Source organism: Syngnathoides biaculeatus, chromosome 4 (assembly GCF_019802595.1).
Source record: "Syngnathoides biaculeatus isolate LvHL_M chromosome 4, ASM1980259v1, whole genome shotgun sequence".
NCBI classification, from domain to species: domain Eukaryota; kingdom Metazoa; phylum Chordata; class Actinopteri; order Syngnathiformes; family Syngnathidae; genus Syngnathoides; species Syngnathoides biaculeatus.
In genome coordinates, this window is record NC_084643.1 from 29,468,689 (window position 1) to 29,489,957 (window position 21,269).

At 39.9% G+C, this 21,269-nt stretch overlaps 1 protein-coding gene across 1 annotated transcript in view; it reads right to left on the reverse strand.

Moving 5' to 3' along the window:
• LOC133499730 (multiple C2 and transmembrane domain-containing protein 1-like) overlaps window positions 1–21,269 on the reverse strand; it is a 119,424-nt gene that overhangs the window by 56,377 nt on the left and 41,778 nt on the right. The window contains exons 7-10 of the mRNA XM_061818030.1: window positions 17,294–17,458; window positions 17,050–17,180; window positions 15,240–15,426; window positions 4,966–5,059 (exon numbers count right to left, since the gene is read on the reverse strand). Of these exons, the coding sequence (XP_061674014.1) occupies window positions 4,966–5,059; window positions 15,240–15,426; window positions 17,050–17,180; window positions 17,294–17,458 (577 nt within the window). The remainder of the gene's footprint in view (window positions 1–4,965; window positions 5,060–15,239; window positions 15,427–17,049; window positions 17,181–17,293; window positions 17,459–21,269) is intronic.

The following is a 21,269-nucleotide window of genomic DNA, read 5'->3' on the forward strand; positions in this document are numbered from 1 at the left end:
TGACAATCAGCATCTTCAAATCTGAGACCAATTTCATCAATCGGAAAAGGGGTGGCGTGCCCTCTCCGGGTTGGGGATGGGATTCTGCACCAAGTGGAGAAGTTCAAGTATTTGGGATCTTGGAGTCAAGTGAGTGAAGAATGCAATGGGAGATCGACAGGCAGATTGGTGCATTATCTGCAGTGATGCAGATTTTGTATCAGTCCAATGTGGTAAAGCAAAGGTGAAGCTCTCTATATACCGGTCGAGCCACATCCCCCCAACCCTCCCAAAAAGAGACTTCAAGCTGTTCAATGCAACTTCCAGTTTAAGTTTACATTCAAAATGAGCATAAAACAAGAGAATTACATGTTTGTATTTAAAACGACCAAACATTTAGCCGTAGGAATGGACTTACTAGCTCAACGCTAACACCTACAAGAAAATACAATATCTCAGTGACACATCAGCATCAATCGTTGTGGTGTTATAATTACTTAATCAATTAATATTTGAATACAAACCATGGCAACACATGTTATAGACAATGCCAAATTATTGCACTTAACTAAGTCAGTAGTTGTAACACTATTTCATATGTACAGGATGTATCCGTATGACGAGTATACTGCCCTCTGGCGGCCAAGCACAAGAAACACTAGAAGGGGCAGCACAATTAATTGAAGCATTGAGTCATGACATAAATTGATTGATTCATTATATTCTATTGTGGAGGAAAAATAATAATTCTGGTGGAAAAAATACGACACGGTGACCAGTCCACAATTTACGTGTTTAAGCTTGCTATTGTTGTGCTTTAGAGCCGAGAGAAAAACAGGAGCAGCAACGTGAAAAAGCAAAAAGTAAATAAATAAACAACTTTTCTGACTGTGTTAATTTTTCTGAAAGTTAACCATGAAGTGCAGACTGAATGATGAGCTGTGAAACAAGGTCACAGAGTAAATTTAAGCTCCGAGTGAAATACAAGAGCCATTAGCCGCTGCTCCCTGGCTGCCCCGGTCTCAATAACCCAAATCAAGCAGTTCCACTTTGTATTGCCTAACACAGACGGTGGCTGCTTCAAACTGAGAAACACTCACACACACACACACACACACACACACACACACACACACACACACACACACACACACACACACACACACACACACACACACACACACACACACACACACACATACTTTTTCTACTCTCAACTAGATAATACAGAGTGAAAAAGTAGGCCTGTCCACTGCAGACCTAATTAAAAGTAAGAATTAATGGAGAATGGAGGATTCGGAGGGAGCAACTGGATAAAGAAAATGGAGGGGAAGGGAGGGTAGCGGGGAGATTTGTTGGTTCAAATGCACACTTTTTCTCTATTATTTAAATGAGCACCCTGCATGTTTTTCCCTAAAAACACAGAGACATATTTAGTGTCCAGCATAAAGATGACTTTAACTCACTCTCTAAGTATTTTCAAAAATAATAATCACTCAATCCAAAATTACACACTCACTTTATTTCTGGCTGATTTTGTGATGGTGTACAATGTGGCCCACACATTGTCTACATGATTAAATACAATCGATCAAATGCTGAAGTTATTGTCATTCTAACCAAGACTGTAAATGGAAAATGAAGACAAACAGCACTTCACTGCTTCGCAATTTTATGTGATTCATAATTTCAGTAGAAATTATTCTCTCCCTCGAAATTCAACAAACGACACCCCATAATGAGAACATTTTTGAAGCTTTACCTATAATTTTAAAAAATGGGAGAAAAAAAACGTCCATCCTGTTTCCACTAATCAGCTTGGTTAGTTGGAGTCCACCTGTAGTAAATTTAATTTATTAGACATTTAGAAACGCACACACGTCTATTTAAGGGTCCAGAGTTGACAATTCACAGCGGAGAAAAGAAAATAAACAAAGGAAGTCAAATATTTGTCTGTAAACTACAGTGAAAGGACTATCTCAAGTCATTGATTGTAGGATGGGTACATAAAAAATCAGATCCTTTAAATGTGCAAATAAACGTACTGGTATCCATCATCTGTAAATAAAAGAAGTTCGGAACCACCAGTGTGCAGAGACGGGAACCACTCCATGGTTAAAGGCACCTGAAGGACTCTCCGCCCATGAGGCAAAATTCTCAGATTGAAAGACTGAACATTTTGTCGTGAATGTTAGTGAAGAGTGGTGGCATATTCTGCAGATGTTTTTCATCGCCAACAACTGTGAGACTAGTCACAATTGAAGTAAAGATGAATACCGCAATCATATGTGCATGCAATCCGACGAGCTCCCCGCAGAGATTTTAACATAAATCAAGCAATCCGAAAGACTCTAAAGAGTATATAATGAGGCAAAAAAATCTTAACACAGAAAATCTATTTACAAAGCGCAAGTAGATGTTGATCTACAAATTTGAGATTCAAACTGAATTTCAAAATATTGGGAATTATCTGTATTTATATTTTGTTAGGTTTGTACTTGCATTGTCTGTAGAACAATCATTAATAATAATCATTGTGCACGTGCTGATGTAGCCGTAATTCATTCTCGGGACAGGCCACAGGACACGCTTGTCCTGGTCCCAGTTAGTTGTCAGAACAGAATCCTTCAACCCACTAAAATAAATGCTCAATGATGGCATAACATTTAATTAATACTGTTGATAGCACATATTACAGTCTTAAATAAATATTTAACACTGTTTGACTTAAACATTTTTTGCATTAAATATTTGTGCATAGTGCAGTTTGTCCTCTACATTACACATCCTCGGCCAAGACTTCAAAGGCAACATCTGGCTCATCTCCAATCTGAAAAATATCCATCGAAGATACCTTTGGTGACTTGGTCCAGTCCTGGTGCTTCATATGGCATCAGGTGGCTATCAAAACAACGTGAGTTCAAACTACGTAGAAACGGTGCTAATGGGCACATTTATAAAAAAATTAAAAAAACGACCATTTCAGTTGTGTGCCCTCTCCTGTTGTTTTGTTTTTTTAATGTGCCCATGACGCTCGTATTGCATAGTTTGAGCTCACGTTGTTTTTATTCCCACCTGAAGTCATTGAGGCGAGCTATCGTTGTTTCAGACTGCGACGTTACTTCAGGGTTGGCGGCGTCATCAGCTCGAATGTTGACTTCTGTTGTAGTCATGTTGATTTCTTTTAAAAGCAGCTTCACAACTAGCCGTTGTAGTGGACATTGTTTGTCTTGGTTTAAGTTAAAACAAACTCACGGTCAGTCGTTTCTGATCTCTGGTGCAGTCGCAACAAACATGCTAAGATAACGATCGTAAAATGCAACCTCCCCGAGGAGGTCATAGAGTTCAGGTTGGGGGCGCACATTGTCGTAATAAATAAAAATGTGTAACATAAGACATCGAATATCATGTCGAAATGTATATGTATACCTTTTTTTTACCACTGTGTGTACCTGTACATGACTATACAATGTGATTGTATTTTTTATTTTTCATCCATACCTAAATATAATGCACTCTATTAACTTTCTGAAAATATCTTTGGAAAAATGTGTGCATTATTTTCGAGAAATTATAGTAACTCATAAAATAATTGTAGCTTTGTTTGCTACTTAATCCAAAATGTACTACATTACATGTGCTTTGCAGCTGCATATAGTAGGATAATAGTTACTGAATAGACAATAATTGATCAATAAAAGCCACAAGTGACATTTAGATTATTTGCAAGAGAGTATAACTACAGAGACTTATTAAGACCAGAAGAGGCTTTTTTTCAGGCCTCGTCTGCTCCTGTGACTTTGAGCTTCCCTCCTGACCCTGAAGGTACTTGAGAGATGCTGTAAAGAGGAACATGTGAAATTGCCCAAAGTGTGCCAAGCTCGTGGGAACATCAAGACCAGGGAAGCTGTAGTTGTTGCCTAAAGAACACCAACGAACGTGGTGAAAACTTTATACTACTGAAGAAAGGGCCTCAACTTGTCAGTACAATAAGAACAATACAATTTCATCTATCAGTCTTTTTCTAAGGTTAAGTGGTTTCACATAATTGTATTTAGCCATTATAGTTTTACTATACTGTAAACTTCATACTTGAATGACATGATAAATGTTGAAATCTTACATCGCTTTGTTTTTTCATTTCCTGTACAGTTAATTCGGTTTCATGATGGGTAAAGTTTCAACCAGGGACATCAGCACTTTACCATATTTACTATATTTTATTTTTTCTTAAATTGGAAGACAGGTTTTATTCGACTTTAAGGATCCTACTATATTAAATCTATGTTACGGGATTAATTACTGGGACCACTGGTCAACATTTCATTACTCAGTGTTTTCCCATTCAGCCCTCGACTTTGCCAGTGAGCCACGCCCACCTCAGCCATTCAGCTTTGCCCGCATTTTTAAGCTTCACCTGATTACTGACTCATTGACGGACTGTTTACACACCCATGCAAGTCTCTCCATCACTTTCTGCGTATAGCTCTACTGTTGCTGACCCTATCGGCGCCTAACCTTCTCAGCTCGCCATTCTCCCGAGACTCCCCTTGGTCTTCTGCCCCTGAACACAAGTTCCACCTTGACACCTTTGCCTGCACCCGTGGTTGTTTGGTGTTTTAGTACAACAACTACAAGGGTGAGAGTCCTCATCCTGCATTCTATCTTTTGTGGCAAGTGACATGACCTGGCCCCAAACCCTTACCCAACCTTCCAAGACTCTTTATCTGAAATTTCCAGTTAACTGTATTTGATCTGGAATACTGTACAAATCTATTAAGTGAGCCATTGTGACACTTGGCAATTACAAATCAAATAGTCCTCATGAACCGGACAGAGCGAGGATGTGGCTGATCTCTATTGTAATCCCTAAACGCGTAAATGTGTTATATGCTCATCATGACAAACATACAGTATTTGAGATAGTGCATATGGATGATAGGAGGTTATGAGTCATGGTTTTTGATTGTGACGTTGTCTACTTACCTGTGACATCTGCTGCCATCAGTCCCTCAGCCCGGATGACTTTTACCTGCACCACACCAACGTCTTTCAGGCTGTGCAATGACCTCCACAAGCTCTGAAACGGCACAAGGACAGGGGTGAAAGGTCAAAGAGGCTGGGAAATTAGCATTTAAGAGAAAGATGGGTCAATAGCCTGACATTTCATTAAGGGTAGGAAAGGGTAGAAAATGTCCTTTAGCAGCCCTTATTTAAAAATATAGAGCTGGCATTTATAGCCACGTCCAACAAGAGGATAAATGAGCAGATTTCCTTTCACGAGCAACTATGTGTGCGCGTTTGATACACTTTTCACTTCTCTACTATCGAGACTGAAATAGAAACCATTTGATATACGATGCCGGGAGTATAATTGAGAAGGGTCGCAAAAATAGCATCAAGAAAATGATATCGGATATACAGAATTGCAATAAATATGAATAAGTGAGTTCAATCCTACAAATCTTTTACAGTTGAAAATGAATGCAAAGGCTGTAACATTTTGACACCAGTCTTATACAGCTCTTTGTTACCTTGTCATGTTTTATGCATTCTAAAAATGAAAGGTGGAACAACCAGTTGGCTAAAGGAGAAAAAAACAATACGTTGAAATATGTGTTGATAATCAGTGTAATGGATAAATTATATACAAATGGCTGTGTATAAGATTTATTGGGTGTAGCCTTTGGCTGTGAGTTTGGACTTGTGTGTGTAGCCTGACAATAACTGGAACGTCAGGCAGTAACACTAAAAATACAACAACAGAAACCTTCACGTCAGAACAAACATTCATCACAGCGTCAATAGCAAGGTTAAGATATTTCCACATACAAACACATGAACACTTCACCCTGAGGTTGCTCACACATGCAGAGCAAAATCTGCCCTGATAGATTGCAGTTACTGTATCTCTCACGCTTACATTTACAACACACTTAAGATGCAGTTTTTGTTTTTTTTTTAAAGCAGGTGATTGAATTTAATGATGAAAAATGTAAACATTGATTAGGCTTAGTCTTTTACTTTAACTACAATTTATGGTAGTTTCATTGGTCGGCTTCATCAGTAAAACATGCTAGTAGAGTGGATATATAAAGTCTGCACACCCCAGTTTAATTTTTGCGATATAAAGAATAAACGAGAACATGATAAATGACTTAAAAACTTTTTTGACCATTAAAATGACCTGTAACCTTTACGATGCAAATGTTTTTTTAGGTTTTTGAGAGGGTAAATAAAAACAAACATAACAGCTTAACTTTATTTTGGGTTGATCACAAGCTCTTTCAATGATGGCAGATGTCTCTTATTTAGCATGACGTTGAATGTGATTGGTTAATTCTGAACACAGACACATCCCGGTTATTAAAGGGTGTGAACACTTGTCAAACTGCACTATTTTAGTTGATTTTTAACTAGGTAGCTTTCATTAACAGATTGACAATAGATACCGCTGTAAATTATGGTAGATTATAAGAATATATTACAATTGTTTGTTACAATGTATCGCTAGCTTGTTGCCACTAACGCCGATCATGTTGAACTAAACTTTCAGCATTTTCAAAACATTGAGGGTATAGACTGTTCGTGTTTATTCCTTGAAAGGCCAGTACATTTAACATTTTTTCAGATAAAGTTTGTCAAGAATTTTTATTGATGAAAAATGTTAAATATCGTTTTATATCATGTCCTACTATTATCAATTGAAATTGGAAATAATCATTTCTGAGTTTGAAACCCAGTCGATCTACGTTCCTAGCCTCACCTATGGGCATGAGCTGTAGGTCGTGACCGAAAGAACAAGATCCCGGATACAAGCGGCCGAAATGAGTTTCTTCCGCAGCGTGTCCGGGCTCTCCCTTAGAGATAGAGTGAGGGGCTTAGTGTTGAGCCGCTACTCCTCCGCATTGAGAGGAGCCAGATGAGGTGGCTGGGGCATCTGATTCGGATGCCTCCTGGACACCTCTCTGCTGAGGTGTTCCCGGCATGTCCCACCGGAAAGAGACCTCGACGACGACCCAGGACACACTGGAGAGACTATGTCTCTTGGCTAGCTTGGGAATGCCTCGGGATCCCTTCAGAAGAGCTGGAAGAAGTGGCTGGAGAAAGGGAAGTCTGGGTATCCCTGTTGAAGCTACTTCCCCCGCGACCCGACCCAGAAAAGCGGTAGATAATGGATGGATGGATGGATGGATGGATGGAGTTTGAAATTTTTGTTTTCTATTTTAGTTATGTATTTGTTTATTTTATTTTTAATTTACAGTTATGTTATATTAAGACAGTAAGTTATTTTTAGGTCTTGAGATTCCATCCCTGATCACACCCGCAACTTTATCTGTGAGCATGACACCTGTACATTTTTCAAATGTGAGTGACTAAATGTCAAAAATATTTTTTTCTTAAAAATCAATTGAGTTGCATAAGGGTATTAGGTCACATTAATGGTGGAAAAAAATAGAAATAATTTATCTTGCCCTTACTTTTGTACATCACAAAAACATGGCATTTGAACAGGGGTCTGTAGAATTTTTAGATTCACTCTATATTATGGGGGCACATAAGAACCCGTTTATCCGCCTACAATAATCGAAAGAAAACTGCAGGGCAAACAGGTTAGTGTATAAAGGCAAGATACAACAATTTAATCCAAATATACAGGTCTGAGAGAACCCACACTGGTCACGACCCAAAGTTTATTGATTCCACATTGTAGAAAACGAATTAGGTGTTTGTTCAAAACCATTTTTATCCAAAAGTAACAGCCCTATCAGCCACACGCACACACATGCAGGCACACACTGGTTCTTTTGTTCATGCCCAAACACTCAGGTACACTGAGGCTAAATTGAGGAGCATGTCGGCGTGTCTTAAAAGCAAGAGTGGAAATCCACTTCACTTCAATTTATTTCTCTCTCTCTGGCAATAACCCTGTCCGTCCCCACAGGAGTAATTATAATTTAAATCTCAGAGTCAGGCCAGGCTACAGACTTAATTCATTATTACCAACTCTGTCAGACTCTGCCTGTTTCCGGCGATATCATTGTCCAAACGTTCTGTAAAAGACAAGAGACGGGAGGCCGTGTGTGTGTGTGACAGACAGAGAGAGAGAGAGAGAGAGAGAGAGAGAGAGAGAGAGAGAGAGAGAGAGAGAGAGAGAGAGGAGAGAGAGAGAGAGAGAAAGGGAGACAGAGTGTAAACTTTATACATAGAAAAGGCATAATTTCTCTTAGGGTACAAACACTTGTGAGAATATTTAAGAAATGAAAACAAGTCAAAGGGAGGGCATGAAGTCTTCTTAGAAGGAGCGTATGATGTGATGATGGCCCTCTTCTCAAGTTGAAAATACAAACAATACAGTTTGAGACATCATAGCCAATGTAATCCAACCACATCTCTCCGCGTGGTGTGCTAAGTGTGTAATATATATGAATTATATATGAATTGTTGCAAAGAAATATGCCTCGGTCGAGGGTTCAACTACTAAGACAAAGTGAAGAGGGATTTTGGTCAATTTATTGCCTATGCAAGACTCTTCCCCACTTTTCTGTGGATTGATCTGCCATTGCCAACGCTGTCTTCCTACATCGTTATTCGCCTGCCTCCAATAAAGAGGTCTGTCTCCCCAATTTTGAAAGACTTTTTATCTGGACATTGACTCAAACCTCTCGTTACACAGACTTTGGAGTTAAGTATGTTGCTATTTGCTTGTTACCTGTCACAATTCGTATTTAAGGTAAAATGCCACAATTCCTGTCGTTCGGTGGACTGCATTTGGCTTTGACACATGGCTATGCAACAAGATTTTCACACCTAGATTTGGGGATCATCTCATATTCCTCCTTGCAAATCTCCTCCAGTTCTGTCAGGTTGGATGGTTGACATTGATGGGCAGCCATTTTAAGGTCTCTCCAGAAATGCTCAATTGGGTTTAAGTCAATGCTTTGGCTGGGCCATTCAAGAATATTTAGAGATTTGTTCCGAAGCCACTCCTTTATTATTTTAGCTGTGTGCTTACGGTCTTGTCTTGTTGGAAGGTGAACCTTTGGTCCAGTCTGAGGTCCTGAGCACTCTGGAGACGGTTTTCATCCAGGATATTCCCATATTGGCCTCATTCATCTTTCTTTGATTGCAACCAGTAGTCCTGTTGCCACCACCACGGTTCAATGTTTGACTGTATTGGTAAAGTGATGAACAGTGGCTAGTTTTCTCCTTACATACCGGTTAGAATTAAGATCATAAAGGTCTATATTAGTCTCATCAGAACAGGAAATCTTGTTTCTCACCATCTTAGAGTCCTTCAGGGTTTTTTTTTTTTTGTTGTTTTTTTTTTTTTTTTTAGCAAACATCACATGGGCTTTCATGTGTCTTGCACTGAGGAGTGACTTCCACTCTTCCACGAAGCCCTGACTGGTCGAGGGCTGCAGTGATGGTTGCTTTTCTAGAACTTTGTTCCACTTCCCGACTGGATCTCTAGACCTCAGCCACAGGTATCTTTGGTTTCACCAAGGCTCTTCTCCCTCAATTATTCAGTTTGGCCAGACGGTCAACTTTTCCATTTAAGGATTATGGAGGCCACTGTGCTCTTACGAACCTTAAGTGCAGCAGAGTTTTTTTTGGGGAACCTTGGCCAGATCTGTGTCTTCCCACTTGGCAGGACTGCCTCTTCAGCACCCTGAAGCACTGCCATTTTGTGTGTGTGTGTGTGTGTGTGTTGGGGGGGGTCATGAGTCTTTTGAAGATTTGACGTACTGGGGTCTAGCAGCTGCACCCGATCGGCCTAATGACACCTGACTGGTCTCAACCCACAGTGAGTGGGACTCCAACATGTCACCAGACTGTCAATGTTCTATGTCGAGTTTGTAGCCAGGCCACATTATCCACGTGTGCTTCCCGAAGACCTCGTGATTTAATCTCTAACCCATTCTAGCTCTTTGCCCCCAGTCTGCCTTTACTCCCTGCAAACCTGTGCTCCCCTCCCATTGCCCTGTGACAACCCGACCCCTACTCTGCCAGGGTGATCCTCCTTGGAAGCCTGCCAACCCTGGATCTTTGCTCTCAGAGTACCTTTTTGTTTGGTTCAAGCATGTATCACAAAAATAAACACTCTTTCACCTGCTGTCCTCTCTCTCATCTCTGCATACTGGGTCCAACTCGTAACCTGAGCCCAGACACTACTATTCTGTTTCTTTGTTCTTCAGGCAGTTCCTTTGACCTCACGATTCTCGCTCGCTCTGACATGAACTGTGAGCTGTAACGTCTTATATAAACAGGTGTGTTGCTTTCCTGTTCAAGTCAAATCAGTATAATCAAACACAACTGGACTCCAATGATGGTGTAAAACCATCTCAAGGATGATCAGAGGAACTGGATAGCATCCACGTGGGCCGCGTTAAATATAAGATTGTGACAGCAAAGGGTACTTTACAAGGGCTAAGGTACATACTTACGTTACGTTGCGCTATGTGATATTTTAGGTTTTCTTTGTTAATTAATTGCAACATTTTTAACAATTACATTTTTTTCTGTCAATATGGTGTGTTGTGTGTACATCAATGAGGAAAATGAACTTACACGATTTTGGAAAATGGCTGAAATATAACAAAAATTGGAAACTTTAAAGGGGTCTGAGTACTATCTGAACCCAACATATCGTAAATAGCAGTACTAAAGTAAGTTAACCAAGAAAATATCACTATAAAAGTACTTGTAAATAACTTATAAATAACGTCTCTAACCCTAACTCGAAAAACACTTCTCAACTGATCCCGTCTTTCCACTATATGGACACCCTGCAGGGACCTTTTGGTCTTAACCACGATTATTGATTGGTGTAAAAAATCCCCCAATAGCCTTGCAATAGATAAAAGCAAATAGAAAGAAGAAAATGAAAGTTGTCTTCCTCTACACATCTTCCAGAAACATAACTTGGGCTACAGTATATTTTTTATAGTGACAATTATAGAAGAGATGAAAAAGCTGGAGGAACAGATGGGGACAAAAGTGAAAGCTTAAAGGGCAAAGTCACACACAGTCACTCTCATGTATTTCTGCCATAGAGGACAAAAACCCAATAATAAACATTGAAACCATGCAGTTTTCTGAATCAATTTCATCTTTGCATTTTGTCACATTTCATCAAAGCTAAATTGTATAAAAACATATGTAAAGGCAAACAAACACACTCACACACACAAAGCATCTTAAAAGAATGCAGCTAAATTCAACATACATGTAAATAAAATGTTTGAACTGTTCACCCAAAAAAAAATGAATACGGTCAACTAATCTACGACCAAATGTACATTAACCAAACCATGACATGTGAGATGTAATGCAAAAACTTTGACAAATGCTACCTTTGGTAAGAAAATAATGCGTTAGTGCTGAGTGACAGAGGGATACCACTGTAACTATATTTGTTATTATTATTATAGATTTTTTTTACAACAAATGTTTCATGTCTGCCCCGAATGTGGGGAGTTTGCATGTTCTCTCCATGTCTGCGTGAGTTTTCTCCAGCCGCTTATCCTCACAAGGTTCGCAGGAGTGCTGGAGTCGGGTTACACCCTGAACTAATTGCCAGCCATTTGCAAAGCACATAGAAACAAACAACCATTCGCACTCACAATCATACCTGTGGTCAATTTAGAGTCTCCATTTATTACACGTTTTGGGATGTGGCTTGTCCGTGGCAAAAGTGTTCCAGAGAACCTGAGCCATGCTGTGAGAAACCACGGCCAACAAGGGTCACTGTGGCCGCTCAGAATGCTGTCGTGCCAGGCACAGGCCCTCCACAACCTCGGAGCTCCCAAGCAGAAAAACTGGGCAAAGGTGTCTTTTCTTATCGCTCTGGTGTGACCATATTGTAGGATCTCTGGATAAATGTTAAAAACATTGATATAAAACGTCAATTCCTAATATTTTGGTTGTGTAAGTTGTCTAAGGGCTTTCTTCCACGTTCCCAAAATTGCCCTCTTAGGAAGACTAAATTTTCCATACGTGTGAATGTGAGTTGTCTCTGCCAGGATGAAGAGCAAATTATATAAAATATTGGTAAAGCTAGGCTTGATGTACGGATTAGAGACATTGCATTGACAACAGGTAGCAGAGCTGGAAGTGGTACACAGGAAGATCTTGAGGTTCTCTCTAGGAGTGAGAAGGTTGGATAGGATTAGAGTTCATCAGAGGGATGACTGAGGTTAGATGTTTTGGAGACAAGATTAAATAGAGCAGACTTTGATGGATTAGACACATTTAGAGGAGAGAGCGTAAGTATCTTGGTAGAGGAGTAAAGGTGAAGAAGAAGGTGGACAGAGCTGCCAGGCAAGAGAGCTTGAGGAAGACCAAAGAGAAGGTTGATAGATGTAGTGAGGGAAACCGTGAGGGCAGTTGATGTTTGAGTGGAGGATGCAGGAGATGGACTTACATGGAAAAAGGATGATGCCCTGTGGCGACCCCTAATGGGACGAGGGCAAACGAAAAGAAGAAGAGGTGTGAGTTTGAGTGTCTGTGTATATCTGCCCTGTGATTGGCTGATGACCAATCCAGGGTTTACTCTTGCCAAAACCCAAGTGAGATGGGCTCCAGCTCACCAGTGACTCCAATGATGAAGGACAGATGGTTTACCTAAAATGTTATATTGCTAAATGTTTTTAAAAGCAATTGGGTGTGTTAATATTTATGGGCATTGTATGTTACCAGTTATAAGCTGTATGTAACCTAGTTCAGGTATAAACTTATTTTTTTCAAGAAACAATATACCACGGTGGATCAGCTGGCAAAGCGTTGGATTCACAGTTCTGAGGACCCAGGTTCGATCCCGGCCCCACCTGTGTGGAGTTTGCAAGCTCTCCCCGTTCCTGTGTGGGTTTTCTCCGGGCACTCCGGTTTCCTCCCACATTCCAAAAACATGCAACATGAATTGGACACTCTAAACTGCCCCTAGGCGTAATTGTGAGTGTGGCTGTTTGTCTCTATGTGCCCTGCGATTGGCTGGCAACCAGTTTAGGGTGTACCCCGCCTCCTGCACATTGACAGCTGGGATAGGCTCCAGCATTCCCCGCGACCCCCGTGATGATAAGCGGCAAATAAAATGCATGGATGGACAATATACCTGCTAAAACTGAAATTGAGAGCTGCTACTTCTTCATCGGTATCAGCTTCATTTTATATTTATCATATAGAGTGAATACGCAGTGATGGGTTTTCACATATTCACAAAGTTTGCTGCCTCTACGATAGTTCCTTTCAGCTTGTTATATGACCATCTGTCTGCTTGTGTCCTTTATCCTAACGTGTGTGTTTGTGTGTGTCTATGTGGGTGCCACCACTCTTCAGCGGAGGTCACCATGTCCTCCTCCTCCCCTCATCCACCCTTCTCGTGGCCACCCCAGGCCCATTAAGAGCCATTAGTGTGTGTGCTCCTTTGCCATCATAATACATAAATCTCTCCCTCTCCTGTTCGGGCTGTCTCCCTGCACGTCTGGGAAGCAGTAATTAGCGATGAAGGAAAGGTTACAGTGAGCAATAGCACATCCAAGGCAATTGTCACTAAGTGAGTATATTGCGCCATGTTGCATATAGCAATGCTGCTTGCTGCATTTAAAGTAGTTTCCAGTTGAAATACATGTGTAAGCGACTTACAAACACACACTGTATGTACTGTATGTGAGTACGTGAAATATTCTCTACAGAGCGGTACACCTATGAGTGCCGATACATAAAATAAGAGATGTATCACAAATTCTTCCTTGCACTCACTATATAAAGGTCAGAAGAAGAATATGTATATTATAGGGCTGTACTTTGTAGCGGTATAGGATCACACTGAATTGTCCTAAGCGATATTTTTAATATTAACCCACTCCCATGGATACGAAAATAAGGGAGCCACAATATGACAAGCGTCTCACAGTATAATGCAAAGTAGTTCAACACCCAACAATCAAATTAGTTCAACATATGACCGACATTTGAAGTCAAAATGAAATATGTATTTGTGGATTCCAAATACTCGTGATCTGTGCATTACATACAGATAAATGTATGGGTTTTATCAGAAGATTAAAAATGCAAGACACACATTTGGATGGGCAGATTAGTGGTCTGGGAACAGAAATGTTCGAAATTAGTGGTGGTACTTACATCTTATCAGCCCTCTTTAAAAAAGTGTAGCTTTGTGCAATTGTGTAACTGAAAGACAGCTTTTGCAGGGAAAAGGGCTACTATTATTTTAATGGATGGATACCTCAAAGTCTCCATTTGATCACGTAACGGGGAGGCCACATTGCAGACACACAAAGAGATGATGATGCTGAGTGAGGTACTGTGATAGGAAGTAAGGTAGCAAGAAGGTGGTTAGGAGGAAAAAAAAGCAGGAAAATGAAGGAAGGAAGATTGGGCCTTCAGCCGAGCAGAAAAATGGGGTCTGTACAAGTTGTGAAAGAGGTGAAATAGCTTTTTCTTTTCATTTTACACGCCTTCCCTTCCAGTGCAACCCTCAGCCTTTACCTCTCGCCCTCTATTACACACATACTCCAACCCCCCATTTTGAGAGTGCAGAGGCCCAGAGTGGGTTTTCGCGGTCATAGAGCTCCCCCCTCTGATCACACGGCATTGCTGCAGTGGTGAGGCAAGTGGCCAACTTCTTCCAACCTGCCGATAATTAGGGACTCAAGGGTTATGACGTTTTACACACACACTGGGTCAACACCTACAACAACAACGACTAACAACTAGTTAACTAATAACTAGTTGACTACTGAGTCAACTGCTTTATGATAAATCCACAACACGGACAAAGAGCATAAGTGTGTGAATCTCATTCTAAGAATCAAACCGGCGGGTGGGATGGATATAGTGCTCTTACAACCTTGTATTTTCCCACTTGAAACTATTTCTCAAATTGACCATTTCATCGCATTTTGGGTTGAGGCGTGGATTGATTTAGTATATTTGTGAGTAAATTGTGATGATCATGATTGTTTTAGCATATATACTTTTTAGGCGGCATGAAGTTCTAAATTTAAAAATAAAATATACGATAAAAGTTAGTGAAAAAGTTAGTTAGAGGTTAAACTCCAAGTGTATTTGGTCAGTGATGGCCAAGAGAACATTTTCTAATTGAAATTATAAGACAACCCACATCACAGATGGTTTTCCACCTTAGATGTTCCACTTTGTCTATTTGGGACTTAAATTTTCTACATATATTCACTTGCGGGTAATATTGAAAATGTAGATAAAAAGTAACAACCCACATATCTTTGCTTGATCTGGTGCCTCTCGTGCGGGTCGTCCAGCACGTTGACTGACAGGTCTGAGATGGAGACGGCAGCGGAGGCTGTGAGCGTCACCAGCATCACCAAAACACCTTCGCCTTCCTCGAGTGGCAACTCCAGTTTGTGTGTGTGTTCTTTACTGAGGAGGGAGAGGTCGATTGTACACCTGAAGCACACACATACAGGCTGTGCTGAAATACTGTACATCTTATCACTGACAACAGAATTATAAACCTAGCAAAATATACAGAAATTCCATGTGTGAACACAAATGACCCTTTCCGGGGTCTAAAGCAGGGGTGAGAAACCTTTTATATCATACAATACTGTATATTATATTAACTGTCAAATGTTGTATTATGTACTGTCTTAGATAGCATTTGAGGGCTGTTGAGATTATATTAAGTGATTATTGTGGTTGGAACAAATAAAAACTTCTTCAATTTACTTACTAAAGGTACTCATTCACATGCATTGACTCAAAAATGAACTGAAGTGAGATCCCGTTTTTTATCTATTGGGTTTAATCTGATGTTGGTTCACCTTTTGCAACAGCTTCAACTCTTTTGTGGATGCTTTCCAAAATATTTACGAATGTATTTATGTGATTTTTTTTAAAATTTTCTTCCAGAGCTGCATTGTGGGGTCACACACTGAAGTTGGACGAGAAGGCCTGCATGGCTCTCACTTTCTGCTCTAATTCATCTTAAAGGTGTTCTAGTGGGTTCAAGTCAGGGCTTCGTTCAGACCAGTCAAGTTTAACTACCCCAACTCTCCTAACGAGGTCTTCCTGCCATCTCCAACCTATTCCCACAAAGTTGGGAGCATGGAATTGTCCAAAATATTTCACAGATTTTGGACAATGCCAGGCTCCCCTCAACCCGATAGAACTCTTGTGGAATGATTCATAGCAGCGACTGAAGGCCTTTTCACACACTTGGCAAAGTGTCTGACACCCTCAGCTTTTCTATTCATTATGTGTGTGGCAAAGCCGAGGGTGTCTGATGCTCAGTGTCGTGTGAACAGACAGACAATTGTTCTATTTTCAAGGACTTTTTGTATAGCCGTGTTTTGTGTAAGTGTATTTTGATGTTGTGACGTCAAAAAGCTTCTCCAATGGCAGAGGAGCTGGTGGACGGATTTCTGAGTGGTGTTTTGGTGGCTTTATAGATGGCAGGGAAAAAATGGAGGGAGCCATAATAACTGTGGTGCCCCACAATCCCAAACATTCAGCCAATAGAAAAATGATAACCCAAGAAGTCTCTGCAGGAGGCTTTCAAACTTGTTTTCAAAGCTCAGCCTGAAAAACGCCTCGAGGTGGTTTTCCTGGTAGTAGAAAGCTCACAAATGAATTCAAACTCCAAAATGCTTCTGTGAAATTAGTATGGGATATTCCCATTGCCATTTTTTTCCTCCCGTGTTATCTCCTCCTCCTTAAGATAAGCAAAGTTAGGGCTGTCTTTTCCAAAAATGACAAATACAGAGAGAGAGAGAGCCAGACCTTCTTGTCCAACATTTGTATGTCCCCTCAAGAATTCCCATCAAAAACACCTAAGCCTTGTCCAGGGTCTTCACAGAAGAGTTAAAGGCGTCATAGCTCCAAAGGGTGGACCGAGGTCATCATAAACCGTATAGAGTATACTAAGAAGTAGAGTGCGCATGTGAGTCAAGGGAGGTTAAGCGAATACTTTTGGTAATGTACCATACTTGGACAGCACTTTTGTACTTGTACAAGGCCTGGTGAGGGGAACAAATTAATATTTTAGAAGACTGAATGAGACCCTTGTACCTTCCCATGAAGTCATCTTTCTTGCCAGCATCTTTGTCCCAGACTGTAATGTCCACATAGCCTCCTTGCTCCTCGTACATGTGAAAGTCAAACTGTTCTCTCCATTGAGGATTCAGTGATTTTGGAATTGTCTAAGTCCACAAAAAATAATAAATGCAATTCCATGAATATATTATATAGTGCACAAGTCACAGTTTATATGAAAAAAAATATATACTGTATTATTGGACACTAATGTGTTTACCTTGCTCTTGTACTTTTGGTGCCCCATCCTAAATTTGACATAAGGGTCGCTTCGGCCGTTGGCATCCATGGGCTGGAGTCCGCGACCTTCGATCAGACTGATGCTGACGATGCCCCGCCACAGCTGAGCTTTCCTGTGGACATCTGAGAGGCGCATACTCTGACACTGTCATGGGCAAACACAAAATGCACACAACCGTAAATGGGCAGAAATACATATGTACGTATATTCAGGAAGTATGTTGAACTTCAGGGCCTTTTATTGACTGGGAAAGGGCAAATAATGATGGACACGAAACACACGTGAACTCACTTGACTACACAACAGAATATTAACCACATTAACCCTTTAATATGCAGAAAATATCTCAAGCTGGTCGATAGTCAATCACAGGACAAAAAGGCACATTGTGTGAGCGTTGACAGGCTAGCTGCCGTCATCTGCATGAAAGGAGTAGCTTAGCTTCAGAAACTCCATTGTAAAGCTTCTTGTCTGAAACAGCAGTAGGAATCATTTTATGTCAGGTAAAAGTACAATGGAAAAGCAAGACTTAATACTGTAATTTATTCCTGTGTAATCCAGAATAGGTTTGAAAGACAGAGCAACTAACAAATCTAATTTTAGCACCCCATCTTATAACGTGTCAAGCCAACCTATTTAAGTCTGTTTTCCCACCACTTACAGGCCTATTTAACCTCTCTTTGAATCATTATAATATCCTTCACTGCAACAAATTTCTCCCTCCCCCCTCTTTTCATCCATCTTCTTCCTTGTTAGGGCGAATTTATTAGCATAGCTTTTGTTTTGCAGATGAATTTCATTAAACTCCGAACAAACCCTGCCTCACAAGCACAGCCCTTTGATCTGGAGACGGAGCCTCTTAATTTCTATTCTCCAGACATTAAACACTGCGAATGGCTCCTCGCGGTTCAGCTAACCTCCCATGCAGATACTTCCACGTCTGCCAATTTCTACAACTGAATTTATGTCGTACGGCATTGTATGCTAATGATTCGGGGTCACCATTATGTTGTACTCGAGCAAAAATCTCATTGTTTCATTGTTTTGTAACTACATATTTCTGGTTGCTGGGGGAAAAAAAGAATCGCAAAAAAACAAGGGCTATTTACTTTAAGTATCCGTATTTCCGTGCCAGAGCACAGCAGGAGAGAGATCATGCACAGTAACGTTCATGGGAGCTGGAAGTCTCCAAACAAATCTACTTTTATAATATTCGTACACAGTTGAACTTTTATAGGCCCTTTGGAAGAAGAAAAATGTTTGAAGTGCTAAAAAAAGAAATTGCCAAGTGGTGAAGATAGAGACCTGGATTTAATCTGTCTCTGACTCATAATTATTATTGCAAACTATTTCTTGAAGAGTTTGCATCTTGTAATGCATGTTCAACACTTCATTAAAAAATAGTTTGTGTAAAAATAAAACTGTGCACTGTTTGCAGCCAAGCAAGAAGGCAGGGAGGGAGTCAAGAGTGGCGCCTTTTCTGGGAGAGGTAGTTAGTTCGTTAGTGTTTGCACATACAGTATTCCCGACTTGCAGGCGGGGTGGCCCAGTTCGCAGACTTCAAAGGCACAATACACCAGGACGTCTGCCCGGCTTCAACCAGGCACACACTCCAAATGTGTATCTGTGTCTCAAAATTGTGAGGGAAGCGGAAAGGAGATGGTCTTTCTCCAGACCAGCTGTTGGTTTCGCACTAAAATGTATGTACAGAACAAATATTTTGAGATGAACTCTTGACTGATTTATCAGTTGAGACATTTTCTGTGCTTCTAATTTTGTGTTAACTATTCGGGGAAGGCGTAGAGCCTGCTAGCAGGTTTAACTGGAAACTCAGAAGAAGTTGACCCTGAGATGAGGAAATCTGTTTGAAGGAGAAATTTGACAAAGAAAAGTCTACGAAACTTTGGGTTTCATGCATTAAATTACAGTATAATAAACACACAATAGCTCAGAATGGGACAATTCCAATTTTGTGGTGGGCAAGGTACAGGGGGCCCCTCTGTTATTTAAACTAGTCTAAACACAGTTGAGGTCTTTTGTACAGTGATTCAGGGTTGCTTCAAGTTATTATTTTTATTTAATTAATTTTGTATTCATTTAGTTGATTGGTTGAATATTATTAATATTTAAGTATCTGTATACATAGATTTAACAATGTTTTCTTTATTTTCACAACTGGGGAATGAAGTAAAAAATAATTATGATTGGATTTAAAAGGGAGAATAATTTATTTGTAAAATAAACAGTTTTATTATCATTTACTTTTCACTCATTTATTCAATTAAATGATTTCTAATTCATTTATTGTCAGTAAAAGTAATTAACATAGCTAAAACAAGTTTACATGTACCGTACATACATTTGAAATTTTCTCCATTTCTCTAAAAATTATCATTACATTGATTTGAGATAATATAATTCAAAACAGGAATGAATTTATATTTTATCATTTGAAATGTGTTCATGTTTTTTTTCATTTTCTCTATTTTTAATTTAATTTGATTTTATTTTTGCACTTGCTCGTTGATTTGAGGAGTTTCCAGTAACGGCGCATGAATGAAGCCAAAATGTTCAGATAACTTTGACAACATTTACATTTTCTTACTGCCTCTCTCACGTCTCCCTCTCGTGGTGATAAAGTGACTGAAAGCTCCAGGCTGCCTAGATTATGGTCTGGATAATGTGGGTCCTTTAGGTCTAATTTTATGAACCAGCACCAACCATGCAACCTCCAAAATCTTAAACATCTAAAAATGTTTGAATGTTCAAAATGTGCAAAGATTGAGAACCATGTAGTACTGTATTGTAGCATTAAGATGTTTCACAATTGCATTTTTGCAGATTTTGGGTGGGCTTCACTGAAAACGCAATTGGTCATCCAGAATAATCTCCTCCACTATAAAACAACTTGAGCACCAGAATCTTAATCCTAATTATTCACCAAGTATGTGAACAACACACAAGGTATTCAAATACCGGTAGTTAGTAATTGGAGCTGGTGTAGTACGGCAACAGACATTTGAAAATACTTGTGTGACATAAAAACCTAAAAACACAGTATGGTGAGTCACTGAGCAAAGAAAGGTTACCAATGATCTGGTAATGCAGATATTTTTTTTTTTTTTTCTCATGAGGCAGAGTCCAATTTAGAGCAGTTTGAAAAGACAAAATGAAGAATAGCCTGGAACAGTCTCAATTGTGAAAATGGCATAGACACTTCTTGAGGCCAGGATTGGTCAACAACAGCTTCAGTGGTTATCCTGCACAATAGTGAGTTACTTGGTTGTTGCTATCACTCGGCCCATTTTCTTCCACAACAGCATAAATCTAGCTAAATCTCACCACACCGAAAATGCTTCTTCTCTGAATGCCACAATTTACAACAAAGCTTGTTGTCATTTTTAAATTCCCAAATGAGGAGGTGATGGCGCCAATGATCCCACCACCCGTTGACTGGTCAAGAGGACTCCCGGAAGCCTCTAAACTCACAATCTGGTTGGTGGGGACAAGCTGATGGCATATATTTTTGTGGTTCACACATGTATCAATGTGTGATAGATGAAGTACCATTCCGTTTTCAGCAGTGTGTGATTTCAGCAGACACACCCTTAGTGTTTAAGAGGGAGGTTTGTACCGCTTTTGAAGTCTCACTGTATATATTTGGCAATTTTTTTTTCATCACTCAAATTTGGAGTGTTGTTAGGAAAACTAATCTAACAATTTTGTTAAGTTTACAGGGGCATTAAACACAATTGGATGCTGAGGAGTTAAAACCAAACATATTATCTTCCCTTTGTCAGTTCATGCTGGTGTCTCAGTATTTTTGTCCACCTAGGAATGGAGAATTTGTGTTGCAACTTTGCAAAAGTCACTTTTAACTACCTTGACATGACTATCTAAGCTAAACACGTCAAAAATACCACTTTAAACTCATACCTTCACTTTCTGTGTGATA